This window comes from Chanodichthys erythropterus, chromosome 15 (genome assembly GCF_024489055.1).
Source record: "Chanodichthys erythropterus isolate Z2021 chromosome 15, ASM2448905v1, whole genome shotgun sequence".
Classification (NCBI taxonomy): Eukaryota; Metazoa; Chordata; class Actinopteri; order Cypriniformes; family Xenocyprididae; genus Chanodichthys; species Chanodichthys erythropterus.
In genome coordinates, this window is record NC_090235.1 from 19,523,326 (window position 1) to 19,544,428 (window position 21,103).

Below are 21,103 nucleotides of genomic sequence, written 5' to 3' on the forward strand. Positions count from 1 at the left end.
AGAATTTTTCACAATATTTTTATTTTTCCTATAGAGAATAAAAAAATAAAAAAAAGTCTTATAAAAGGCACGAACCAAACCAACCAGCAACAAGGTGAATCACAATCTTTGATTTGAAGCAGAAAAATACTAGAAAATCTGTGCACCTAACAGCTTTAACAGAGGAAAGAAAGATCTAAAATCCCATGAAGCAATGCAAACGACAAATGTAGTTAAAAACAATGGATATATATATATATATAAAAACAAAAAGTTTTTTTTAACAAATTATTGATACAAATATGTAATCCTCCAGTGCTCTTCGGTCATTTTTTTTTATGGAAAAAGTTTGTTTCTTTTTTTTTTTTTTTTTTTAGAATTTTTTATTTCTGAAAAAAAAATATGATCCTGAAAAAAAGTCACACTGGTGCTCTTCACAGTCAGAAATTATGAATTTCATCTAGTGTAAACTTTTGATACTGCGACCAAACAAAATCTTACTGAAAGCTAATTTTTTTTAGATATCAAGCTCAAATTTGTTTAGATTTCTGGCTTTGATTTTGTTGGTTTTACAGTAAAACGTGTTTTTGAAAATATCTCATAAAAATTGAAACTAGTATTTTTGTGCATTTTTTCATCATAAATGTAAAGTTCTGTAACTATTTAAAACTTTTTTTCACTTCAGCAATAATTTGTCAAGTATCGTCTTTAAAAAGAGACCAAAGTTAAGTCTGTGCTCTAAAGCATTCAGAATTTATGAGTTTAATTTGGAAATTTCATTTTCAGGTCCATGCTCAAAAAGTAAATAAATGGATTATAACTAGGGCTGGGCGATATATCGCATGCGATTGTCACGCGCATTTCGTCAGTCAAGACGGTTCCCTGATTACCGCTGAATCGCCATCACCTGCTTTCAAATGAAGCGGCATTTAATAGACAGAACCGTAGTTCACTGACAAGCTACGCAATACCGTGTTCATTATCGAACGCAATTCATCTGCGATATGAACGCGATATTGCGTGGCTTATCAGTGATCTACGGTTCTGTCTAGTGATCGACCGATATATCTGTTTACCGATATTTTTCCCGATATTTAAGCATTTTTCCATAATCGGGTATCGGTTTTGTAATATCGGATTCGCCGATTCTACGGCGCCATCTTGTGGCCGTTTTGAGATTTCCGCAATTGCAGCCCAGGCGTCTGAGGAGATCAGTCAACAACAACTCAGTGCACAGGTAAAGTATATGTTGTACTCGGTTTGCTTTAATTAATCAACTTTATTTAACATAACAGATATGCACAAATGAGATCTGAGACATCAATTCCTGATATAGTTAATTTATGCAGCTTGTTTCTAAACAATTGAGACGAACTCATTGAGTCACGTAGTGTAATTCGTCATGTCCTGCCCCAATAAAGACGTAACTTTACATGAATTAAATAAAACAGACATGAATGAGTGCATGTTGAAAATAAAAGCGCTGAATTTAATTCTCTATCTGTTGTATTTGGTCACCATTAGTCTAGAAGAAAAAGTTCGTTCATATTGCTTAGCAACTGACGGATGATCAGGAGGCTTAAGCACGGCCACTGAATGAAACTTTTGACAAGATTATCTTGTTTAAACACCCTAGATTATATTATAATTTACTACATATTTTTTTTCGCTAATACACATATAAATATAGCCTACCGCTTTGTGGAAATTAATTATTTATTATCTACATGCGCGATCGTGGTTGATTAAGTTATAGTCAAACAGCACTTTGTCAGTTGGCATTTCATGATTTAACGTTAGATTAAATTTAGATCATAAAATGCCAACTGACAAGTGCTGTTTAACTTTATATAGTCTCGGAAAAAAAAGTTCGTTCATATTGCTCAGCACCTGAATGGGTTGATGATCAGGAAGCCTCAAGCACGGCCACTGCATGAAATTTCTGACAAGATTATCTCGTTTAAACACCCTAGATTATATAATCATTTGATTTACTACATAACCATTATTTAGTTAATTGCACTTTAATTTTTTGGACTCAGACCCCTCTATTTATTTGTGTATAAATATAAAGGTTTTTTTTGTATGCAAGGAGGGAGTGATTGTTATAAATAAAATGGTTTGTTCAGCTCATTTGTGTTGTAATAATTGTCAAAAACAGAAGTATAATAGTAAATAAATATCAGTTCTGCATATCGGTTATCGGGTACATAAACATGCAAATAATCGGTATCGGTTATAAAAAAATCAATATCGGTCGATCACTAGTTCTGTCTATTAAATGCCGCTTCATTTGAAAGCAGGTGATGGCGATTTAGCGGTAATCAGGGAACCGGCTTTATTGGCGAAATGCGCGTGACAATCGCATGCGATATATCGCCCAGCCCTAGTTATAATCCATTTATTTACTTTTTGAGCATGGACCTGCATGTAGCTCACGTCTGTCTTTAATCAATTCCCCTTTGGAGAAAATTTGTGGGATTTTTACTTCTGGAACCCAACTGTCACACACTATAGACCTTATTCGCCAGAGAAACAAGCACACAGCCATCTTTAGAACTTTGTTTTTGCGGTAACTCCAAATATTTCTATGGCATCGCTGCCGAAGAATAATTAGCTCACACCATTTTCAACTAAAAATTTTGGCCATTCATTTAAAGCTGATTTATACTTCTGCATTGAAACGACACCGTAGCTACATTGCAGGCTGAGTGTAGCACACGTAGCCTACTTCGCAGCCTGACATGCACCTCTCCGTAAAAACATGTCAATTCTACGCAGATCGCAAGCGCTGTGATTGGTCTTCTAGAATCCCTCCCTCAGGTAAAAAAAGTAAAAGATGCAGAAATATAAATGAAAACCAACGCATAGTATACGCCGTAGAGTCCAAATTTAAACCAATTTCACGTTTTATCAGTTTCGGATCTCGGAACTGAATTCAAAGAACACCCTGTTCCAGGAAGTAACACTTACTTCAAAAGCGCTTGTTGCGTTTTACCTTAAGTAAAAAAGAAATATCAACGTAGAAGTATAAATGAAAACCTGACGCGTAGCATATGGCGTAGAGTCTGATGCAGAAGTATGAATCAGCCTTTACACAACAACGACAGTGTTTTGAAAACGGTATCAAAATGCAAGTTTTTGAAAATGATACCATTATTGTCACTATGTAAACAACAAAAATGTGAAAACGGTGGCGTTTCAGTCTACAGGCGCGTAGTATTTCTTTACAAAGTGACATCGCCACCTATTGGTCTGGCATGAATAATACAACGTTTTTAATTGTTTTCGCGGATCCGTGTGAACGGGATCATTTTGACAACGTTGTCGTCTGTACACGACAAACACAAACCTAACATATACACGTAATATAGATAAAACGTATCCTTAGAATAGCGATTTAACCCCACAAACCGAACATTATCACCATAATGATTTTCTTCGAACAGGTTTCCTTAACCACTCCCCCGTGCGCCATTGGTCAATAAAACAAATAATCCTGCCCCCAGACTCATGCCATTGGTTAGGCCAGTGTTGTTGCTGGTATTAAGCCACAATATTTACATTTTTCGAAGAAAATGTACTGTTCAACTGTTGAATGACTCGCCTTACTCAACTGGCATATGAATATTTGATCCAAGGAAATATTACACTCTTCTCTTTTAATTTCCTTATTTTAAAAGGCACATAGCAAAACATGCAGACAGAAACAAACTATCTCCAGGATATGACGTATGATCCTAAATACTGAATCGACTGTTTTAGAGTATCCCTAACAGTTCAATGACGTCATCATAGACGGTTTGCTTCTATGCAGTATCATATGACGTAATGGAGTTCAACGTTCGCCTCATTTACTTCAACTAAAAACGTTTTAACGTTTAAACCAATCGCACGTTTCATCAGTTAGTTTCGTATCTCGGAACTGAATTCAAAGAACACCCTGTTCCAGGAAGTAGCACTTACTTCAAAAGCGCTTGTTGTCGTTTCGGCAGAACCACGTTATGGCTGTTCAGAGGATATTTATTAATACTCTACAAGCAGTTTAAAACTATTATCAAGCCTAGTTAGCGCTCAAGATGGTCAGACAGCATTAAAATGAAACTCGTTGTCTATTGTTTTGAGCTAGCTATTGCTACTCTCATATATATATATATATATATATATATATATATATATATATATATATATATATATAAAGGCATAATTCATCCACCAGACGACAAACACAATCTCAAGAATCGTTAATTAATGAATAAATGTGAATTTTTGAACCTCAAACCGGTTGGAATCCCGAGGTTCGCAATGTAAACATTGAGAGCAAGACAGCTAGCCAACTAACGTTAGCTCGCCGTCTTAGGTGCATCGCCCCCGGCTTAAGGACTCTTGGAAAGCTGCTCTAACCTCATGCTGTACGCGCCAGCCCCGAGCTCCTGCCCGATGCCCGACAAACTTGCATCGAAGTCGTGAACGAGCCCGGACTCGATGGTCGCATCGTCCATCTTCAGCACCCACGCCATGGCGCCCAGATCCTTCTCCTCCGACTCTAACCGGAGCGCCGCCAGCTTCTCCTCGTACAGACAGCACCTGCGCGGAGCTCGCGTTGCCGCAGTTAGTCCTACTAGAGTCGGTTCGGTGGCCACCCGCGGAAGGCTAGCTGTTGAAAGCAGGGCAAACGGCTCTAGCCCGGACTGCCGTGTACCTCGCCATTGCTTCAGTTTCACAGTACCAGAGGCGAGAAATAACAGTCTCGGGATGAGCAAAGGCGTCGCGAAGTCAACTCAACCCGTATGATCCGTTTCCAGCTCCCGTATGTTATCACGTATGCATCAGAACATCATATCTGTATGCGATCTTCCATTATATAAAAGCAGGGTGGGAGGACGCTGTTGACTGTCACCGCATTCACACGCAATGTCCGCTCGAGTAACTGGGCTGGCAGAGCTCGCGCGCGCTCATCTAATCCTAAACGCAGCACGGTGTCTTCACGCTCGCTGTCCTCCGAAAGCGTTCCCCTAATTTCATCGTGCTGACCCGCCTTGATCTTTCGGAAGAGGCCAAAGATCACAACACATCGACGCGGCCCTCCGTCTGCCACCATTCAAACGCGAGATCGCTTCAGCCGCAGCAGGGATCCGGGACTGGAATCTGACAGCCAATCACATTGCTCAGCGAGACGCGATCAGCCAATCGGCTTCCGAGGATCTGTCGTCATCGTCTCCCTGGCTCAAACCGTAGTCAGCTTCCAAACAAAATATAACCTTTAACTTAAAGGATCAGTTCACTTTCAAATGAAAATGTCCTGATAATTTAATCACCCCCATGTCATCCAAGATGTGCGTATCTTTCTTTCTTCAGTTTAAAAGAAATGAAGGTTTTTGATGAAAATATTCCAGGATTTTTCTCCATATAGTGGACTTCAATGGACTCCAAACAGTTGAAGGTTAAAATTACAGTTTCAGTGCAGCTTCAAAGAGCTCTACATGATCCCAGATGAGGAATAAGAGTCTTATCTAAAGAAACAATGACTCATTTTTTAAAAAAAATTACAATTTTATACATTTTAACCATAAATGCTCATCTTGAAGTAGCTCTCTTCTTCTTCTCTATTAGAATTCCGGCAGTGTAGACACTGCTAAGTGTATTACTGCCCTCCAGAGGTCAAAGTTTGAACTAAATTCTCATATATAATATGCTAGTGCAAGTATATAACATTTAGTTCAAACTTTGACCTGTGGAGGGCAGTAATACACTTACAATGACGTATGATTTCAAAGTACAGCGAGAGCGATTCGAGATCAGCCATCAGTTTCTCAAGAGGAGCTGCACAAGCTCTGATGACGACAGCATGACAACGATCACGTGTGTCTCGTGTTTACCGTCACGCCTTCAGTTCCACTAATGCTGTATTTTTATAACAGTTAAAACTCTTTTCATGTAGTCGTGATGTTATTTTGTGTCATGTTTATCAAAATAAAACTGAAAAAACGTAGAACCCTCCACATTGGTATTTAAATAACATATGCTTATGTTCATGTTTTATGTTTTTACATTAAGTATTGAATGAAAATGTCTCTGAAACATCAGTGTATTAGTCAAATATTGCATTTATTTCACTTCAGCTGTGATAAAGTATTCAAATGCAGAAAGTGTTCAACTTCACGCCTGTACGCGGCTACTCTCGATGATCGGTTATATCCAGCCGCAGCCGATGTCGAACACACCTATGGACTGTTCATGGATTTGGGGGCGGAGCTATAAAGATGGGGGTAGGGGAGTGTTTGTTTTGATGATTTCAAATATCATCAGCATTTCTCAGAAATCACTTACTGCACCTTTAAGAACTAGTATGACCAACTTGCAGTTAGTTAGGGGTAATGAATCCTACTTTTTAGTATCAAAATAGACCACTGTACTTTTTGATGTAACTAAACTTATGAAGGGTCTTAAATAAACAAATTTGACTAGGTTGTAAGACTAGTATTAGCAGTTTATGCAACCAACCCCTGGGCTGTTTTGCTGTGAAATTCCATTCTGAAACAGGGATGGCCACTCAAGGACACATTCAGGGTGTTTTTAGGCTGATGATGTTGTGTCAGTGGACTGGACAGGAAGTCACACAGGCCTTTGAACATGATTGGGTTCTCTTAAACAGACCATCATCTTACGAACAAAGCAGCTTGGGTGTTTACGGTGAGCGTGTATTAGCAGCATTGTGAAACCGCCGGGAAACACTTGATTTATTTTGTTCACTTGGGGCCATCAGTGTCCTTGAGAATTAAATTTCCATGCAAAGCAAACAATCTGGGAAACTTATAGATAATTCTATGAATGGCAATTAAGTAGCAAGTTTATTTTTAGTGAGAGAAACAGGAAATAACAGAATAGTGTGACACCCAGCCCTATTTGGAAAAAATAAATACATAATTAAAATGATGGCCAAATAAAACCATCAAAGGTCCAAAGGATTACATGCCATTTTTCATTGCTGTTGACCTTACTACACTTTTATTGCTTGTTACAAACAACTAGAACAATAAGTTGTTTTAAGCACTTTCACATATTACAATAATTGCAAGTTGTTACAGTAACTAATGCTTTGAGTCAAAAGTTGTGTTTCAAAAATGTGTTTGCTCTAGCAGTGGTTTTGTGTGTTGGTTTCAAACAGTTCACTATCATACTTTGACTGTAGCTGTTGGGTAATAAGTGAACATAATAAAACACACTGGTCTACAGCTATATAATGAGGGTACATTTTATCAGAAATGTTGAACTGTGTCATGTCAGGTCAAGGCAGGCTGTCAATTATCTTTTAAACATTAATAAATCTATATAATTTATTAGTATATTATTTTTGCATTTTCTTGAATAATTAAAGTTTGCGGAACGGTTACCATTTCTTGACTTTATAAAACGCTATATTATTATTATTATTATATAAACTTATATATAGTAATACCATTTTATATAATAAATTAATTGTATATCAGTTGAAATTTAACCAAGAAAATATATTCAAATAGAAAACTTTTCTTTTAAATTGTAAGAATATTTCACAATTGTATTGTTTTTACTGTTTTTTGATCAAATAAATGCAGCCTGGGTGAGCAGAAGAGACTTTTCAAAAACATAAAAAGTAATTCTCACCAACCTTTATGAAAAAAAACAAAACTTAATTTTCTTTAAACAGCCCATATAACCAAGTAGTATAAAAAGAAGATATTTTGAAAATATTTATTTTTGTCCATACAAAGAAAGTCAATGATGTCAAATGTTGTTCGGATCCCACTGAGTTTCATTATGTACAAAAAGTGGAAACATTATTCAAAATATCTTCTTTTAAAGGATTAGGTCATTTTAGTATTACATTTTCCAGATAATTTACTCACCCTCATCTCATCCAAGATCTTCAGTCGAAAAGAAATTAAGGTTTTAAAAACGCATTTACCTTCATACATTTGTTGTATTTAGTTTCAAGGGACCGAGAAAGAGAGAGAGAAAAAAAAAAAAAAAAGTAAAACAGACAATTAGTTCATTACTGTACATTTTCTTTATTTTAATTTCATCGTTAGCACAGTACTAGAAATGCAGCGGGAAGAAAGAGAACTTCCTCACGGGGGAGAAAGACCGACACTACAGGAAAGAAGTGACGAGACAGTTGCGGGATTTAGATGCGTAAATGCATTTCTACAAATTTCCCATCAGAGAAGAATGACACTATGCTACTTAAAAGAATCCACACGCCCTCAGGACATCACAAGATATTCTTGAATATTCCTTTGTTAAGGTATATATAGATACATATTGCCTATGCGGTGTGGCCTCGCCGTGACGAGAATCTCGGGTGTGTGGGGCGACTGACGCGTGGCCCGGTAAGCCATGTATGCGACCAGATAAAAAGGTTCAGTTTAATTCATGACATGCATATAGCCAAGCAAAGTATGCCTTATAATAGAGCAAGCTGGACAAACTGCTCACTGTTATGAACTGATATGACCATTAATAATCAATAGTGAGCAATTAGGAACGTTAATGACACGTTGCTCAGACCAAGAAGTTTTGAACTTCATCTTAAAAATCTGAGTTTCTCAAAAGCTCTTTGATAAAAAGAAATGATCTCCATGTTGCACAAAATGACACCCACAACTCTCTCTGCCTGGTTTCCGCCCTCCCCCGATGTTTTGCCTCTGACACACACACACATACACACGATCTTCTCATTGACAAGGTGACAAAACTACAGAAGACCACCATCCGGTCTCTCAGACGTGAACACGGAGCGATGGTGATCCCAGCTGGGAAGAAGAGTTTCAATCCGAGGGCACTCCCACTGGAAGGTGACGTGGGGCCGGAGGAGGGTGTCCAGCGGTGTAGGTGCATGCGGCTTTGTGTATCTGTAGGCAAGCGGGTGGAGGTGTTTGTTTGTGTATGCATGTGAGTTAAAAAGCCAGCTAGTTTCCCCTGCACTAAGAGAGTGCTGTAGTTCTGAAGAGTGACGGCACGGCTACAGGCCCTGCCCTCCCACATCTGAAGACTGGTCACCGCTGGAGCCGCTCTGCGCTCGCTTTATGTACAAATTCAACAGTTTCAGCTGTGAAGAGAGAGAGAATGTGTAAGTTGAGGAGTAAGGAGGAAAACAAAGACATTGTGCAAGAGGAAAGGGCTCACCTTGCTGCCGGACAGCTGGCTGAGGTGAGGTTTCAGATCCTCTCCGATGACGGCATAGATGGCCACAAGGCAAAATACACACGCTTTTCGTACACTGCTCTCAGAGTTATCATAACCCTGCAAAGGAGAGAAAATTATAATCAAAATTAAAGCATCCCTATTATGCTTTTAAGGTTCTCCTACAATAGGTTTACATGCATCAAAGAACAAAAAACACATTGTCTCATAATATACATTGATCTCTCTAAACCCCTCCTTTCTGAGAGCCTACTCTGCTCTGATTGGTCAGATGGCCCAGTCTGTTGTGATTGGTCAATCACTTACAGTGCGTGTCTGAAAATACCATATTTCAACTCCGGAGGCTTCCTCAGCACTTGATACACAGTGAAACGAACAGTAACAGTGGCGCCAGTTTTCCCGTATTCGGAAGTGCAGCAAAGTTGATTTGCATTCGCAGCACAGAAAACGGTTTTCTCAACATGTCGACAACACAAAGGCCTCGGCTATAACTACAAAGGTTGAGGACGGGGCAAAGTAGACGTTCGCCGGCAGCCATTGAAGATTATTGAAATTTGGCACAAATCTATGTAGCTTCATGCAGGATTTTTTTTGTCAGATTCTTTCAAAAGAACAGCATTTATTTTCAAATGTCTTTGACACTTTTGATCAATTTAATGCATTCTTGATGAATAAAAGTATCAATTTCTTCTTTCGAACGGTAGTATATAAAATACAGTATTTACCTGAATGAGCCCAGGGACAATCTCAGGGAGCATCTGAATGAGACCCTCTTTGGGCAGCCGGTCGATGACTTTGGTGAGCATCTTGATGGCAGCCAGGTTGATGGGGTAGTCTGCCGACTGGATGATGGGGCACAGCACCTTGATACACTGATCGGGACTTATTGAGGTCGCCAACATAGATGCCGCCTCTTCTGCAGCCCGTACCACCTGATACAGAGAGAACAGGACATTTTGTGCTTCAGTTTAGGTTTAGGTTGTCAGTCTTTCGTGCTTCACGTCTGTGTGAATTGTGATCATGTGCACGTTTAAAGGTATATTTGACCCAAAAATGAATCTATCCTCATTTACTTACCTTCATGTCATTTCAAACTCAGACTCTTTGGAAGACAAATTAAGGTATTTTTAGTCAAATCTGAGATTTATGTCCCTACATTGAAAGTCTATTCACTCAAAACTCTAATGCTTCAAAATGAGATGATAAAATTATTTTTAATCCATGTCTTCTAAAGAGGCAAGATCATTTACATGATAATTTAGGCTTTTATTCACATATACAGTGGCATGAAAAAGTATGTGAACCCCTTGCAGAATCTGTGAAAATGAGAATTATTTTAATAAAATAAGAGGGATAATAAAAAATGCATGTTGTTTTTTGTTTAGTACTGTCCTGAGTAAGATATTTTACATAAAAGATGTTTGCATTTAGACAAAACAATCACTGAATTTATTAAAATAACCCCATTCATAAGTATGTGAAGCATTGATTCTCAATACTGTGTGTGGTTACCTGATGATCCATGTTTTTATGTTTTGTGATGGTTGTTCATGAGTCTCTTGTTTGTTCTGAGCAGTTAAACTGAGCTCTGTTCTTCAGAAAAATCCTCCAGATCCTGCAGATTCATCACTTTTCAGCATATTTGAACCCTTTCCAGCAGTGACTGAATGATTTTGAGATCTGTGTTTTCATACTGAGGACAACTGAGGGACTCCAACTCAACTATTAAAAAAAGGTTCAAACATTCCCTGATGCTCCAGAAGGAAACACGATGCATTAAGAGCCGAGGGGTGAAAACTTTTGAACAGGATGAAGATGTCACAATTTTTTATTTTGTTTAAATATCATTGTTTTTCATTTAGTACTGCCCTTCAGAACAAACAGAAGATACTTGCATGTTTGAAAACTGATGAATCTGCAGGAGCTGGAGGATTTTTCTGAAGAACAGAGCTCAGTTTAACTGCTCAGGACAAACAAGAGACTCATGAACAACCATCACAAAACACAAAAACAGTCGTGGATCATCAGGTGACCACACACAGTATTGAGAATCAATGGTTATGAATGGGGTTATTTTAATAAATTCAGCTATTTTTTTGTCTAAATGCAAACATTTTTTATGTAAAATATCTTACTCAGGACAGTACTAAACAAAAAACAACATGCATTTTTTATTATCCCTCTTATTTTATTAAAATAATTCTCATTTTCACAGATTCTGCAAGTGGTTCACATACTTTTTCATGCCACTGTAAAAACTGATCAGAGAACATAAACAGATGCTCAAATGTACTTGTTTGACACATGAGAATGAACCTCTTTGGTTCTTGAGCTTCCATTTACCATATTTGAGTACTTTATGTACGTTCGCTGATCATTGTTCATACAGTAGTGGCCAAAAGTGATGTCCAAGTTAGATTGAACCATCAAATATGAGGAAAGCATTTAAAATATGAAAAAAAAAAAAAAAAAAAAAAAAATCACTAAAATTGGTTTAGCTATTATCTGACGAAATTATTTGGCAAAAAAAAGGCAAACTACAGCTACAGGTTTTATTTTACTATGAAAAATAAAAGCATAGAAAAACAAAAAGCTCAAAGAAAAAAAAAGCATATACTGACTAAACAATCAGTTATTATGGCTTTCTTTAGATCTCTCTCGTGTTCATAATTTCTTTGTATCACAGCCTAGACCAAAATGATGTCCGCTCCGTTTCATTGCGTTATACCAAAAAAACTACTGACTCCAAGCACAACTAGCCATATGCTTACAAAATCTTTAACAAATTTTTAATAATATTTGAATAAAGGGTAAAGATGTCAAATTTCATCACTTTTTGCCTCTACTGTATGTGAATAAAAGCCTAAATTAAATCGGTTCATCATATAAAGCAATCATGTCTCTTCAGAAGACTTGTATTCATACGCTTGGATTTATTTTAAGAACATTTTAAACCAGAGTTTTGGGTGAACAAACCTTCAATAGAGGGACAGAAATCTCTCAAACTTCATTAAACATATCTTAATTTGCGTTCTAAAGATGAACAAAACTGTTTGAGAGTAAATGATGACAGATTTTTCTTTAGGGACGCCTAACCTCTTTGTGTGGGTCCTTATGTGCTTCCAGGGTCTTCATAATGGTGAGTTCTGCGTAGTTTTTAAAGCGCCACGGTTGCCTGTTAAGGATTTCCTTCAACACTCGCAGTGCTAATGCCCGAATGACATGCTGGGAGAGAAAAATAAAGATCAGCAAGTGAGTTTAGTTGTCCTCATTACTCACATTGGTGTGTTTACAGCAGTGAGTGTATGTTTGCAATCACCTCTCCATCCCCAAGTGTTTCCAGCAGCAGCAGGAGGATGGTTTTGAAGTGCTCGTCCCAAACATGCAGTTGCGTTTCTCTGATCAGCCGCATTAGCTCACACAGCGCAGCTTTCCTCTCTTCCACACGCTCGCTGTGATTCGAGAGCTCCTTTAGGAGCTCAGCAACCACCTCAGACTGGTCCACACCACTGTCTGTAACACCATCAGCAGAAAGGAAGTCAGTCCCACACACGTGTTTACATGCATACACTTTACCAAACAGTTACGGAAGTGAATTACCATCAGTGAGGCACTCGCCATCCTGGTCTGCATCTTTCAGGCTTTTATTAAAAGGGGAGGAGCTGAAGGAGGAGTCAGAGTAGCTGACTGGCTGGTATTCCTTTGTTGGGCGGGGACTCGAGGAGAGGAGTGGCATAGTATTTAGCAGAGATGTCTTGTTATCCAGTGCTGTCCGACCAGAGTCCGTGGTTTGCTCACAACCCTGTAAAGAGACACATTCATTATACATTCACACATTAAAGGATATGCTTTTAGATTTCTGTGTGTTTTATAACCTTATTACACGGCTTGATTCTAACTGGCCAATCACAGCAGAGAAAAGTCAAACGGTTTTATATAATGAGGTTTGAGAATAAGATTTCTATTTAGCTTGATTTTTTTTGTTCATTCCCAGAAGAAAACTCAAGACTACAATGGAGGCGTTTCAGGGAGTTCAGAAACAGTGACACTGATATAGAGAATAACTCCTGCTTTGTAACTTTGCAGAGCTTTTTCATGCTCGACCAGCAAACACACTAAAGAAAGGTGAACATAACAGCTGCTCTTTAACCTGCTCACCACTGGCTGACATCATCATCTCTTTCTTGACTTGCCTTTCTTACCTCTTCTCCACCATCTCCGTCTCTTTTCCGCAGTGGCTCTGTCATGTCCTCTTGGCTGCGGACGCTGAAGTTCTGGATGGCCTGACTGACTCCTCTCAGGGAGCTGTAGATCTCCTCAGAGTTCATGTTCTCGGTATCGTAATCAAATGCACTGTAAAATGACACACACAAAAATGACATAAGATGTTTAGTTATGTAGAAAAGATGAACAAACAACTACATAACCAAAATTACAGCATTCATGGAGTGAATCTATGTCAGTGTTTGTAGTTTATGATGTACCTTGGTGAAGGTGTGTTTTGTGATGTGTTGGTAGGGGATGTTAAAGGGCTCGACCAACTAGCAGGCGATCTTGGGGTGTGTCGGGTGAGTGGGCTTCCCATTGTAGCCTGCAAGGAAAAGAAATTACATCTTAGTGATGACAGAACAGTGGTTTAAGTGATTCTTAAAGGATTTGTTCACTTCTGAATTAAAACTTCCTGATCATTAACTCACACCCATGTCATCCAAGATGTTATGTCTTTCTTTCTTCAGTTGAAAAGAAAGTGAGGAAAACATTCCAGGATTTTTCTCCATATAGTGGACTTCACTGGGGTTCAACAGGTTGAAGGTCCAAATGTCAGTTTCAGTGCAGCTTCAAAGAGCTCTACATGATCCCAGACGAGGAATAAGAGTCTTATCTAGAGAAACAATGTCATTTAAAAAAAAAAAAAAATTATATACTTTTTAACCACAAATGCTCATCTCGCATGTGATGCACCACGTATTACATTGCAAAGGTCACGTGTGACATAGGTGGAAGGTGAAAGTGCATCTCATTTTCTCCTCCAACTTCACAATCGTCCGACAATCATTATTTTACCTTTTTTTGTAAAGATCGTTTGACTTAGTCTTTGCACGTTCGCTTTGTAAACACTGGGTGCAAGACGAGCATTTGAGGTTAAAAAGTATATAAATATATATATATTTTTTTTTAAATGACATTGTTTCTCTAGATAAGACTCTTATTCCTCGTCTGGGATCATGTAGAGCTCTTTGAAGCTGCACTGAAACTGACATTTGGACCTTCAACCTGTTGAACCCCAGTGAAGTCCACTATATGGAGAAAAATCCTGGAATGTTTTCCTCAAAAACCTTAATTTCTTTTCGACTGAAGACATGAACATCTTGGATGACATGGGGGTGAGTGAATTATCAGGAAATTTAATTGTGAAGTGAACGAATCCTTTAAAGAGTTAAGGTAAATCACCTGGGCTGTATTGCCTGTGTTCCGTAGGTGGTTCTGCAACAGTTTGGTGGCTCCATCTTGAAAGGTTTTAGGTAGTGCAGCAAGAAGCATTGTGAACTCTGGTGTGTTCAGCTGGAACAGCGAGATCAACACAGACTGCGCTGCCTGTAATCAAAGCACATAATTACACCTTCAAACCAATCAACTCCACCAGAGGAGATCTAAAAACAAACTACTGTAAAGCTGAAAACGCAGAAACATTTGAAATATCATTAATGTAAATGTCTTGTACCTTTCTGACGTCAGAGCTCTTGGGTTCGGTGGTCCACGTAATGATACGCGACACTGCCAGTCTGGTTTCACTTGAGTTGACAAAATCCTGTGGCTCCATTTGTAGTGTCAGTGTTTCTATGTACTTCAAAATGGCCACCTTCACCTGAAACATTATTTTTATGTTACAACTCTGCAACAAAATCATTTAAGGCATATTATGTCATCCAAGAAAACAGTAACATTCACTCAAAAACATTTGATCTCAATCACAAACCCTCCTTCAATTAATCTTCTTCACATAAAGATCAATCTGAATCAAATGTTTTCACACATCAAGGCAGCAGTCCATCAGTTTCAGACAAGCACACAAACTCACATATTCACAGCTATTCTTAAATCCATGAAAAGAAGCAAGACAGCAGGGGGAAGTTGGAGTGAGTATGACGGGTGTGATTGGGCACAGCGTTTCAAAAGGCAAAAAGCATGTGTATTTGTGTTGCGCCCTGCTCTCGTTCACTGACATCCCCCTCTCTCAAACATCAACCTGTTTCTGTCAAGACTGACTGATAAAGGCAATAACTAGGCCACAAAAAAAGCCTTTTCTCCCTACATTTTCTACACTATCTTTCAAATGTTTGTGGTCGGTGAGATATTTAAAATGTTTTTGAAAACGTCTTCTCTTCCGCATTTATTTAATCAAAAATACAGTAAAATTGTGAAATATTATTACAATTTAAAATAGCTGTTTTCTATTTGAATTTAAATATAATTTATTCATGTGATCAGCATCATTACTCCAGTCTTCAGTGTCACATGATCCTTCAGAAATCATTCTAATATGCTGATTTGCTGCTCGAGAAACATTCCTTATCAAGTTGTGCTGGTGAAGTTTGTGACTTATGCACGGAATTCTGTGTATGAAGATTCCGTGAGTAACTTCTCTCACTGTCGGTTACTTTTGAAACGGGATTTGGCGGGATATAAGTCGAGCTTAGCTGAGGGGTTTAGGTTATGGGAGCTGCGCGTTACAGAATTGCTTCCCCTGTGTCTCACTGACCTGTACTGCTTGGTTCCACACTTGGATATTTTCCTCCAGTGTGCAAGCATGCCGTCGCTTTCTGAGGGGAAGCAATTCTATAGCCCCGCCCCCGTACCAGCAACAGCGCCTTTTCCCCGGCTTCAGAGAGAGAGAGGGAGAGCAAATCAATGAAGGGAGCCCCAGACAGACACGCAGATAAAGGGGACAGGGGGCGTTAATAAGTAATACTGCTGAAAAAAGATGCCGAATGTGAGATAGATGAAAGGGAGATTGTTTTGTTAGAGGGGTGTTGGGCAAATGTGGTTATGGGATTGGTGTAAGGCAGGATTTTATTGTTGCATCCGGAGACATCGATTCAAAAGTTGCTAAATAATAACAATATAATTTATGGTAACACTTTATTTTACAGTGTCCTTGCTACATGTAGTTACTGTACACTAAAAAAATGCTGGGTTAAAAACAACCCAAGTTGTTTTACCCAACTGGGTTGTTTTAATCCAGTGGTTGGGTTAAATGTTTGCTCAACATGATGGGCAGTTTTATTTAACTCAACTATTGTTTAAAAATGACTATATGTCTGGCTTAAAATGAACTCAAAATAGGTTGGAAATTAAAAAACAGACACATAATTACTAGAAGAAACAATAATAAATCAAAGATTAACATTTATTAATAAGCAATTTAATAAATGTTTATTGTTTATCATTTATTAAACGTTAATGTTAATTTCCAAAATATTTTGGGTTTATTTAAGCAAGCAATATAGTAATTTTTAAACAACAGTTGAGTTAAATTAAACTACCCAGCAGGTTAGGCAAACATTTAACCCAACCGCTGGGTTAAAACAACCCAATCGCTGGATTTGTCCATTTTCAACCCAACTTGGGTTGTTTTTAACTCAGCATTTTTAGAGTGTAGTATTAACTATAAATTATGAATAATTGCATGCAATTAACCCTAAACCCAACCCTCATCCTAACCCTAAAGTACGTACATGTAGTTAATTAATATTACTCAGTGTGTCAATGTATAATTACACTTTAACACAGACACCTTAAAATAAAATGTAACCCAATTTTTCCCCACATGTAATTTTTTTTTATTTAAATAAAATTAATTAAACTCTGAAACACAGATATGCAATTTTTAAAGATTTTTTTTTCATGTAACGCTCCCTGTTGGTTTTGTAAATTAAAACTATAAACAATAGTTTTTGGGAATTAAAATAATGCTGAAATAAGATGAAAAACCAAAACCAAAAACTATAACTTTTGCCTTGGCAACAAACTGAAATAAATAAGCTTAAGTCGAAGCAATAAAACTACTAAAATTAAAACTGAAATAAAAATAAAGCTATATAGAAATATAAAAAAAAATTATTAAAAAATGTCAAACGAATAGATAAAAGCTAATACAAGATATTAATAAATACTATTAAAATAACGTTGGGACCCTATCAATTGAGCAGTTTTAGTATTGTAAAAAAAAAAAAAATCTTTCAAAATAAGAACATGTTAATTGGGTGATTGGTTTATAAATTCAACAATACAATAGCAATACAACAACTAAAACAATGGCTCTTCATATTCAGCTGCGGTGCAGGAAACACTGAGGTAGAGGTTGGAGATTCTTATGCAAAACAATGTCCTTGTGGTTTGCATGAGCTTTTATGGAGGGGTAATAACAACCTGAGTACAATGAGCCAACACATGACATCCTGTTGAAACTCCAAAGCAAGACCTGACAGCCACGATCAGTGTTACTTTTACATTCTCTGACACCAGCATGTTGCAACACTGTCAGTCTTAGTCGCTCATCCACACAGTGAGAAGATACAATGTGTCACTTAAAAAAAAGCACTTACCTTTAAGTTTGGTGTTTGTGTTTGGTCAACTGTGAATCTCATTAGGATAGTGAACTGCAGATCATTCGGGAAAGATTCTCTGAAGAAGGATACGAGAAAAAAAAAAAAATATTCTTGAATGCCGATACCCTTGATATCAGAGCATTGCAGAAACAATAGCTTCCAGGGTTACACTTTATTTCAATAGTTCACTTTAGACATTCTACTAACTATAAGTAACTTTGCAACCAGTCATTAGAGTATTAGTAGACTGTTAGATTAGGGTTAGTAGAATAAGTTGACATGTACTTGTAAAGTTACTTATAGTTAGTAGAATGTCTAAAGTGGACTATTGAAATAACAGCTTTCCATGAAACACACCTTGTGACGTCTAGGGCTTTCTGTACTTTGGCTTGTACTGAGCCGAGCAGGTCCGCTCCCATTTTCTTCAGCAGTTGTGTGAGCAGCACAAAGAGCCAGTCCTGCAGATCCTCCTTATGAACCGCAATGAAGTCCACAAGTGTCTCCAGAAACATGCTGAACACCTGTACAAACAGCATCAGCAAAACAGTCATCAGAAGTATACAATAAATGAACAAAAACGCATGAACATGTCACAAAAGTAATCAGAGTTGATTCATGCATTCATCTTGTTCAGTCAGAGGACATTCATTGTTTATTTGTTAGAGATAGTTATGGCAAATATTAATGTTGCAATGATTTTTATCTCCAAGTAGGAAAATGTATAAGCAGTGCCAATTTCATCTTCCACCGTCATCTGAAACTGTAAGCAAGATATACAATTACAAAAACATCTCCAAATGGATAGCATCGGAGCGTAAAGTAACTAAAGCCACGTAACTAGGGTCTTCAGGGTGGTACTTTGTGTGTTTTGACTGCAGGAATCAGGGTCTAAATGAAGTTTAGGGTAAAAATTTCCCCCATCAGAAAGTCCCTGCTCACGAGGTAGTACTTTTTCAAAGTTCAGGAACTTTCGGGGGTGGGACTTGGGCGCTGAACATGCTGATTGGTTGAGTTCAAGCAGCATTTTGTTTGGCTGACTCGCAGCAATTTCAACCACCATTTTTAAAAGTCTGTTGCGGTGCGTGTAATAAGAGTTGTTTGCTATTTGAATCAACAACGGAGTTTTAAAAAATACAACCGGTGGACTGACAATGAGGTTCAGGCTTTATTAAGCCGGGAACTGGAAAGTCGTTCACAGTTCTACGTCACTGGACTATAATTTGCCTAATCTTCACGGTACTTTAGACGGCGATGGAAATGCAGACAGTAACAGGTCTAAGGGGAAAAAAGTTCAATTGTCCTGGGTAATTTCAGTGGAAACACAGATTTAAAAAACAAACAAACCACTTTTTGTATAAAGGCAATGGAAAAGGCTCAAATTATATTTCATTACGACGGTCTTTAGAGCTGCGTGATTCTGGATAAATTGAGAATCACAATTTGTTTGTTTAAAATCAAAATCACGATTCTCCCATGATTCAGAACAGACAACTAAAAATAACGTAATTTACTAGAGGATCTGACAAAATGTTAATTGCTGCAGTCTATTTAATTAATATTTCATGTATTTATTCATTTTAAATCTGAATGAATGATTCAATGGCAAATAATGCCACCTACTGGTGTAACGATGTAATTGACAATCTTTATTTGAAGCCTCAAGTTACTTTCAAAAAGTGATTTACTCCATTTTTGACAATCAGATTTGAATTTTCGCTGTGATCGTACTTGTCAAAGTTTTAATAGACAAATCATCAGTTAGGAATTAGGATGCGTGGCTGTTTAAATCAACATTGTGATCTTTGAAATGATTAATTCTGCAGCTCTACTGGTCTCTATATAATTACCAACAGTGATATGGGGAAATATAAAATACAGAAATATGGGGAAACTGAAAGTTAACATTTATACATTTGGAATATTTGAGAATTCTCTGTGATCTGATATTCAAACTTTTGTTTCAATTTATATGAGAAAGAATCAAATGATTTCAAATTGCACACTATGATTTAACCAGCAGTTTATTTAGATCATAAAGGCACTACTTAGTTATTTACCTGCTTGGGAAAAAAAATCCAGATTTGTCTCTTTAAAAACATTAATACAACAAAAAAATACAAAATAAAAAAATCATGCTAATTGTTAAATTACAACCAATATTCTGAAACATCAAATATTCAGATTACTGATGGGATATTGATGTTTACACTTTTAAAATGCACTTGATTAGTTAACAGCAAAGCCACAGATTAATAGCAGGATCAACAACATCTGTGTCATCTGTTAGACATCACATTTCATCATCCTCTTTTGTTACTGATTAGTATATTAGTAAAGTAGATTGTCCTGTTAGTGCTCAGTCCCAAACACACAGCCAAAAACTGAATAAATATTTTCCAGCTATTTATTAGAGCAGCATCTCAGTTTCTTGATAGAGACACGGCACAAAAACAAACAAGCAGTCAAATAAAATGAAGGGGGGAAAAATGTACACAAAAGTTAACCAAACTTACTCTCTACAGTTCCACCACAGGGAAAGGCATGAAAAGAAACAAACACACTGGTGAATTTCCGTAAAAACATATAAAAAGATAAATATTTACTATTTGTGGGACCATTTTTGGAACAACATAAAATGAACAAGTAAATTAAGTTAAATTTAAATGAAAAGGTACACTATGTAACTTTTTTTGTTTAAAATTCACAAAATTTAAATAATGCGTCAATACATCAATCTTTTTCCAAAACACGTTTTTGTCTTACCCTGTTTCACTACGGTAAGCCTATATGTCTATTAATGGGTAAAGCTACAGTAATGTCTTCAGCTAGTCAGCTTGAGATCCTTAACTTGTTATATCTGTTAAGCCTAGTAGTGAATGTCTTATGAGCAGAAGGATAACCATATTTATCCGTACAGTCACGCAGAGCTGAAGTGCAACCAAAAAAAATGTTCTTCCGCAAAATGCATGCAGTTTTGTTTTTTAACCACTAGAGGGGCAAAAGTTACATAGTGTACCTTTAAAATGAGAAAATTTCATTTTAAAATTTAAACGTTTTTGTACCATCCTATGGAAATTATTTTGGAAAAAAGAAATTTAAAAGAAATATACAGGGTTCATACACATTTCTACCAATAAATTTCTTTTCCATGACTTTTAGGCAAATATTTATGATCGAATTTTCCATGAAACGTCTGTATATATGTAAAATAAGAATAAAAATTAATGTTCAAATGTCAAATCACAGCATATCTAAGATGACATAAAAACAGCTGTGCCTCCTAGTCCCATTTACCATTAATCTCATTGAAAACCATCAGTCATCAACAA

At 37.2% G+C, this 21,103-nt stretch overlaps 2 protein-coding genes across 39 annotated transcripts in view; both read right to left on the bottom strand.

The window, feature by feature from the left end:
* Positions 1-5,116, bottom strand: part of ubp1 (upstream binding protein 1) — a 42,101-nt gene extending 36,985 nt beyond the window's left edge. For 2 of the 3 annotated variants that reach the window (XM_067411541.1, XM_067411540.1), the window contains exon 1: positions 4,384-5,115. In XM_067411541.1, coding sequence (XP_067267642.1) covers positions 4,384-4,499 — 116 coding nt within the window. In that variant the 5' untranslated portion in view covers positions 4,500-5,115. Of the gene's footprint in view, positions 1-4,383 lie in introns of all 3 variants that reach the window. The other variant, XM_067411542.1, reaches the window with a different exon arrangement.
* A 2,907-nt stretch (positions 5,117-8,023) lies between these two features.
* clasp2 (cytoplasmic linker associated protein 2) overlaps positions 8,024-21,103 on the bottom strand; it is a 61,036-nt gene continuing 47,956 nt past the window's right edge. For 35 of the 36 annotated variants that reach the window (XM_067411811.1, XM_067411806.1, XM_067411797.1 and 32 more), the window contains 12 exons: positions 18,132-18,295; positions 17,772-17,850; positions 14,888-15,031; positions 14,617-14,760; positions 13,650-13,756; positions 13,359-13,518; positions 12,766-12,967; positions 12,485-12,678; positions 12,262-12,390; positions 9,891-10,097; positions 9,148-9,264; positions 8,024-9,070 (listed from right to left, as the gene is read on the bottom strand). In XM_067411811.1, the coding sequence (XP_067267912.1) occupies positions 8,984-9,070; positions 9,148-9,264; positions 9,891-10,097; positions 12,262-12,390; positions 12,485-12,678; positions 12,766-12,967; positions 13,359-13,518; positions 13,650-13,756; positions 14,617-14,760; positions 14,888-15,031; positions 17,772-17,850; positions 18,132-18,295 (1,734 nt within the window). In that variant the 3' untranslated portion in view covers positions 8,024-8,983. The remainder of the gene's footprint in view (positions 9,071-9,147; positions 9,265-9,890; positions 10,098-12,261; positions 12,391-12,484; positions 12,679-12,765; positions 12,968-13,358; positions 13,519-13,649; positions 13,757-14,616; positions 14,761-14,887; positions 15,032-17,771; positions 17,851-18,131; positions 18,296-21,103) is intronic. The other variant, XM_067411778.1, reaches the window with a different exon arrangement.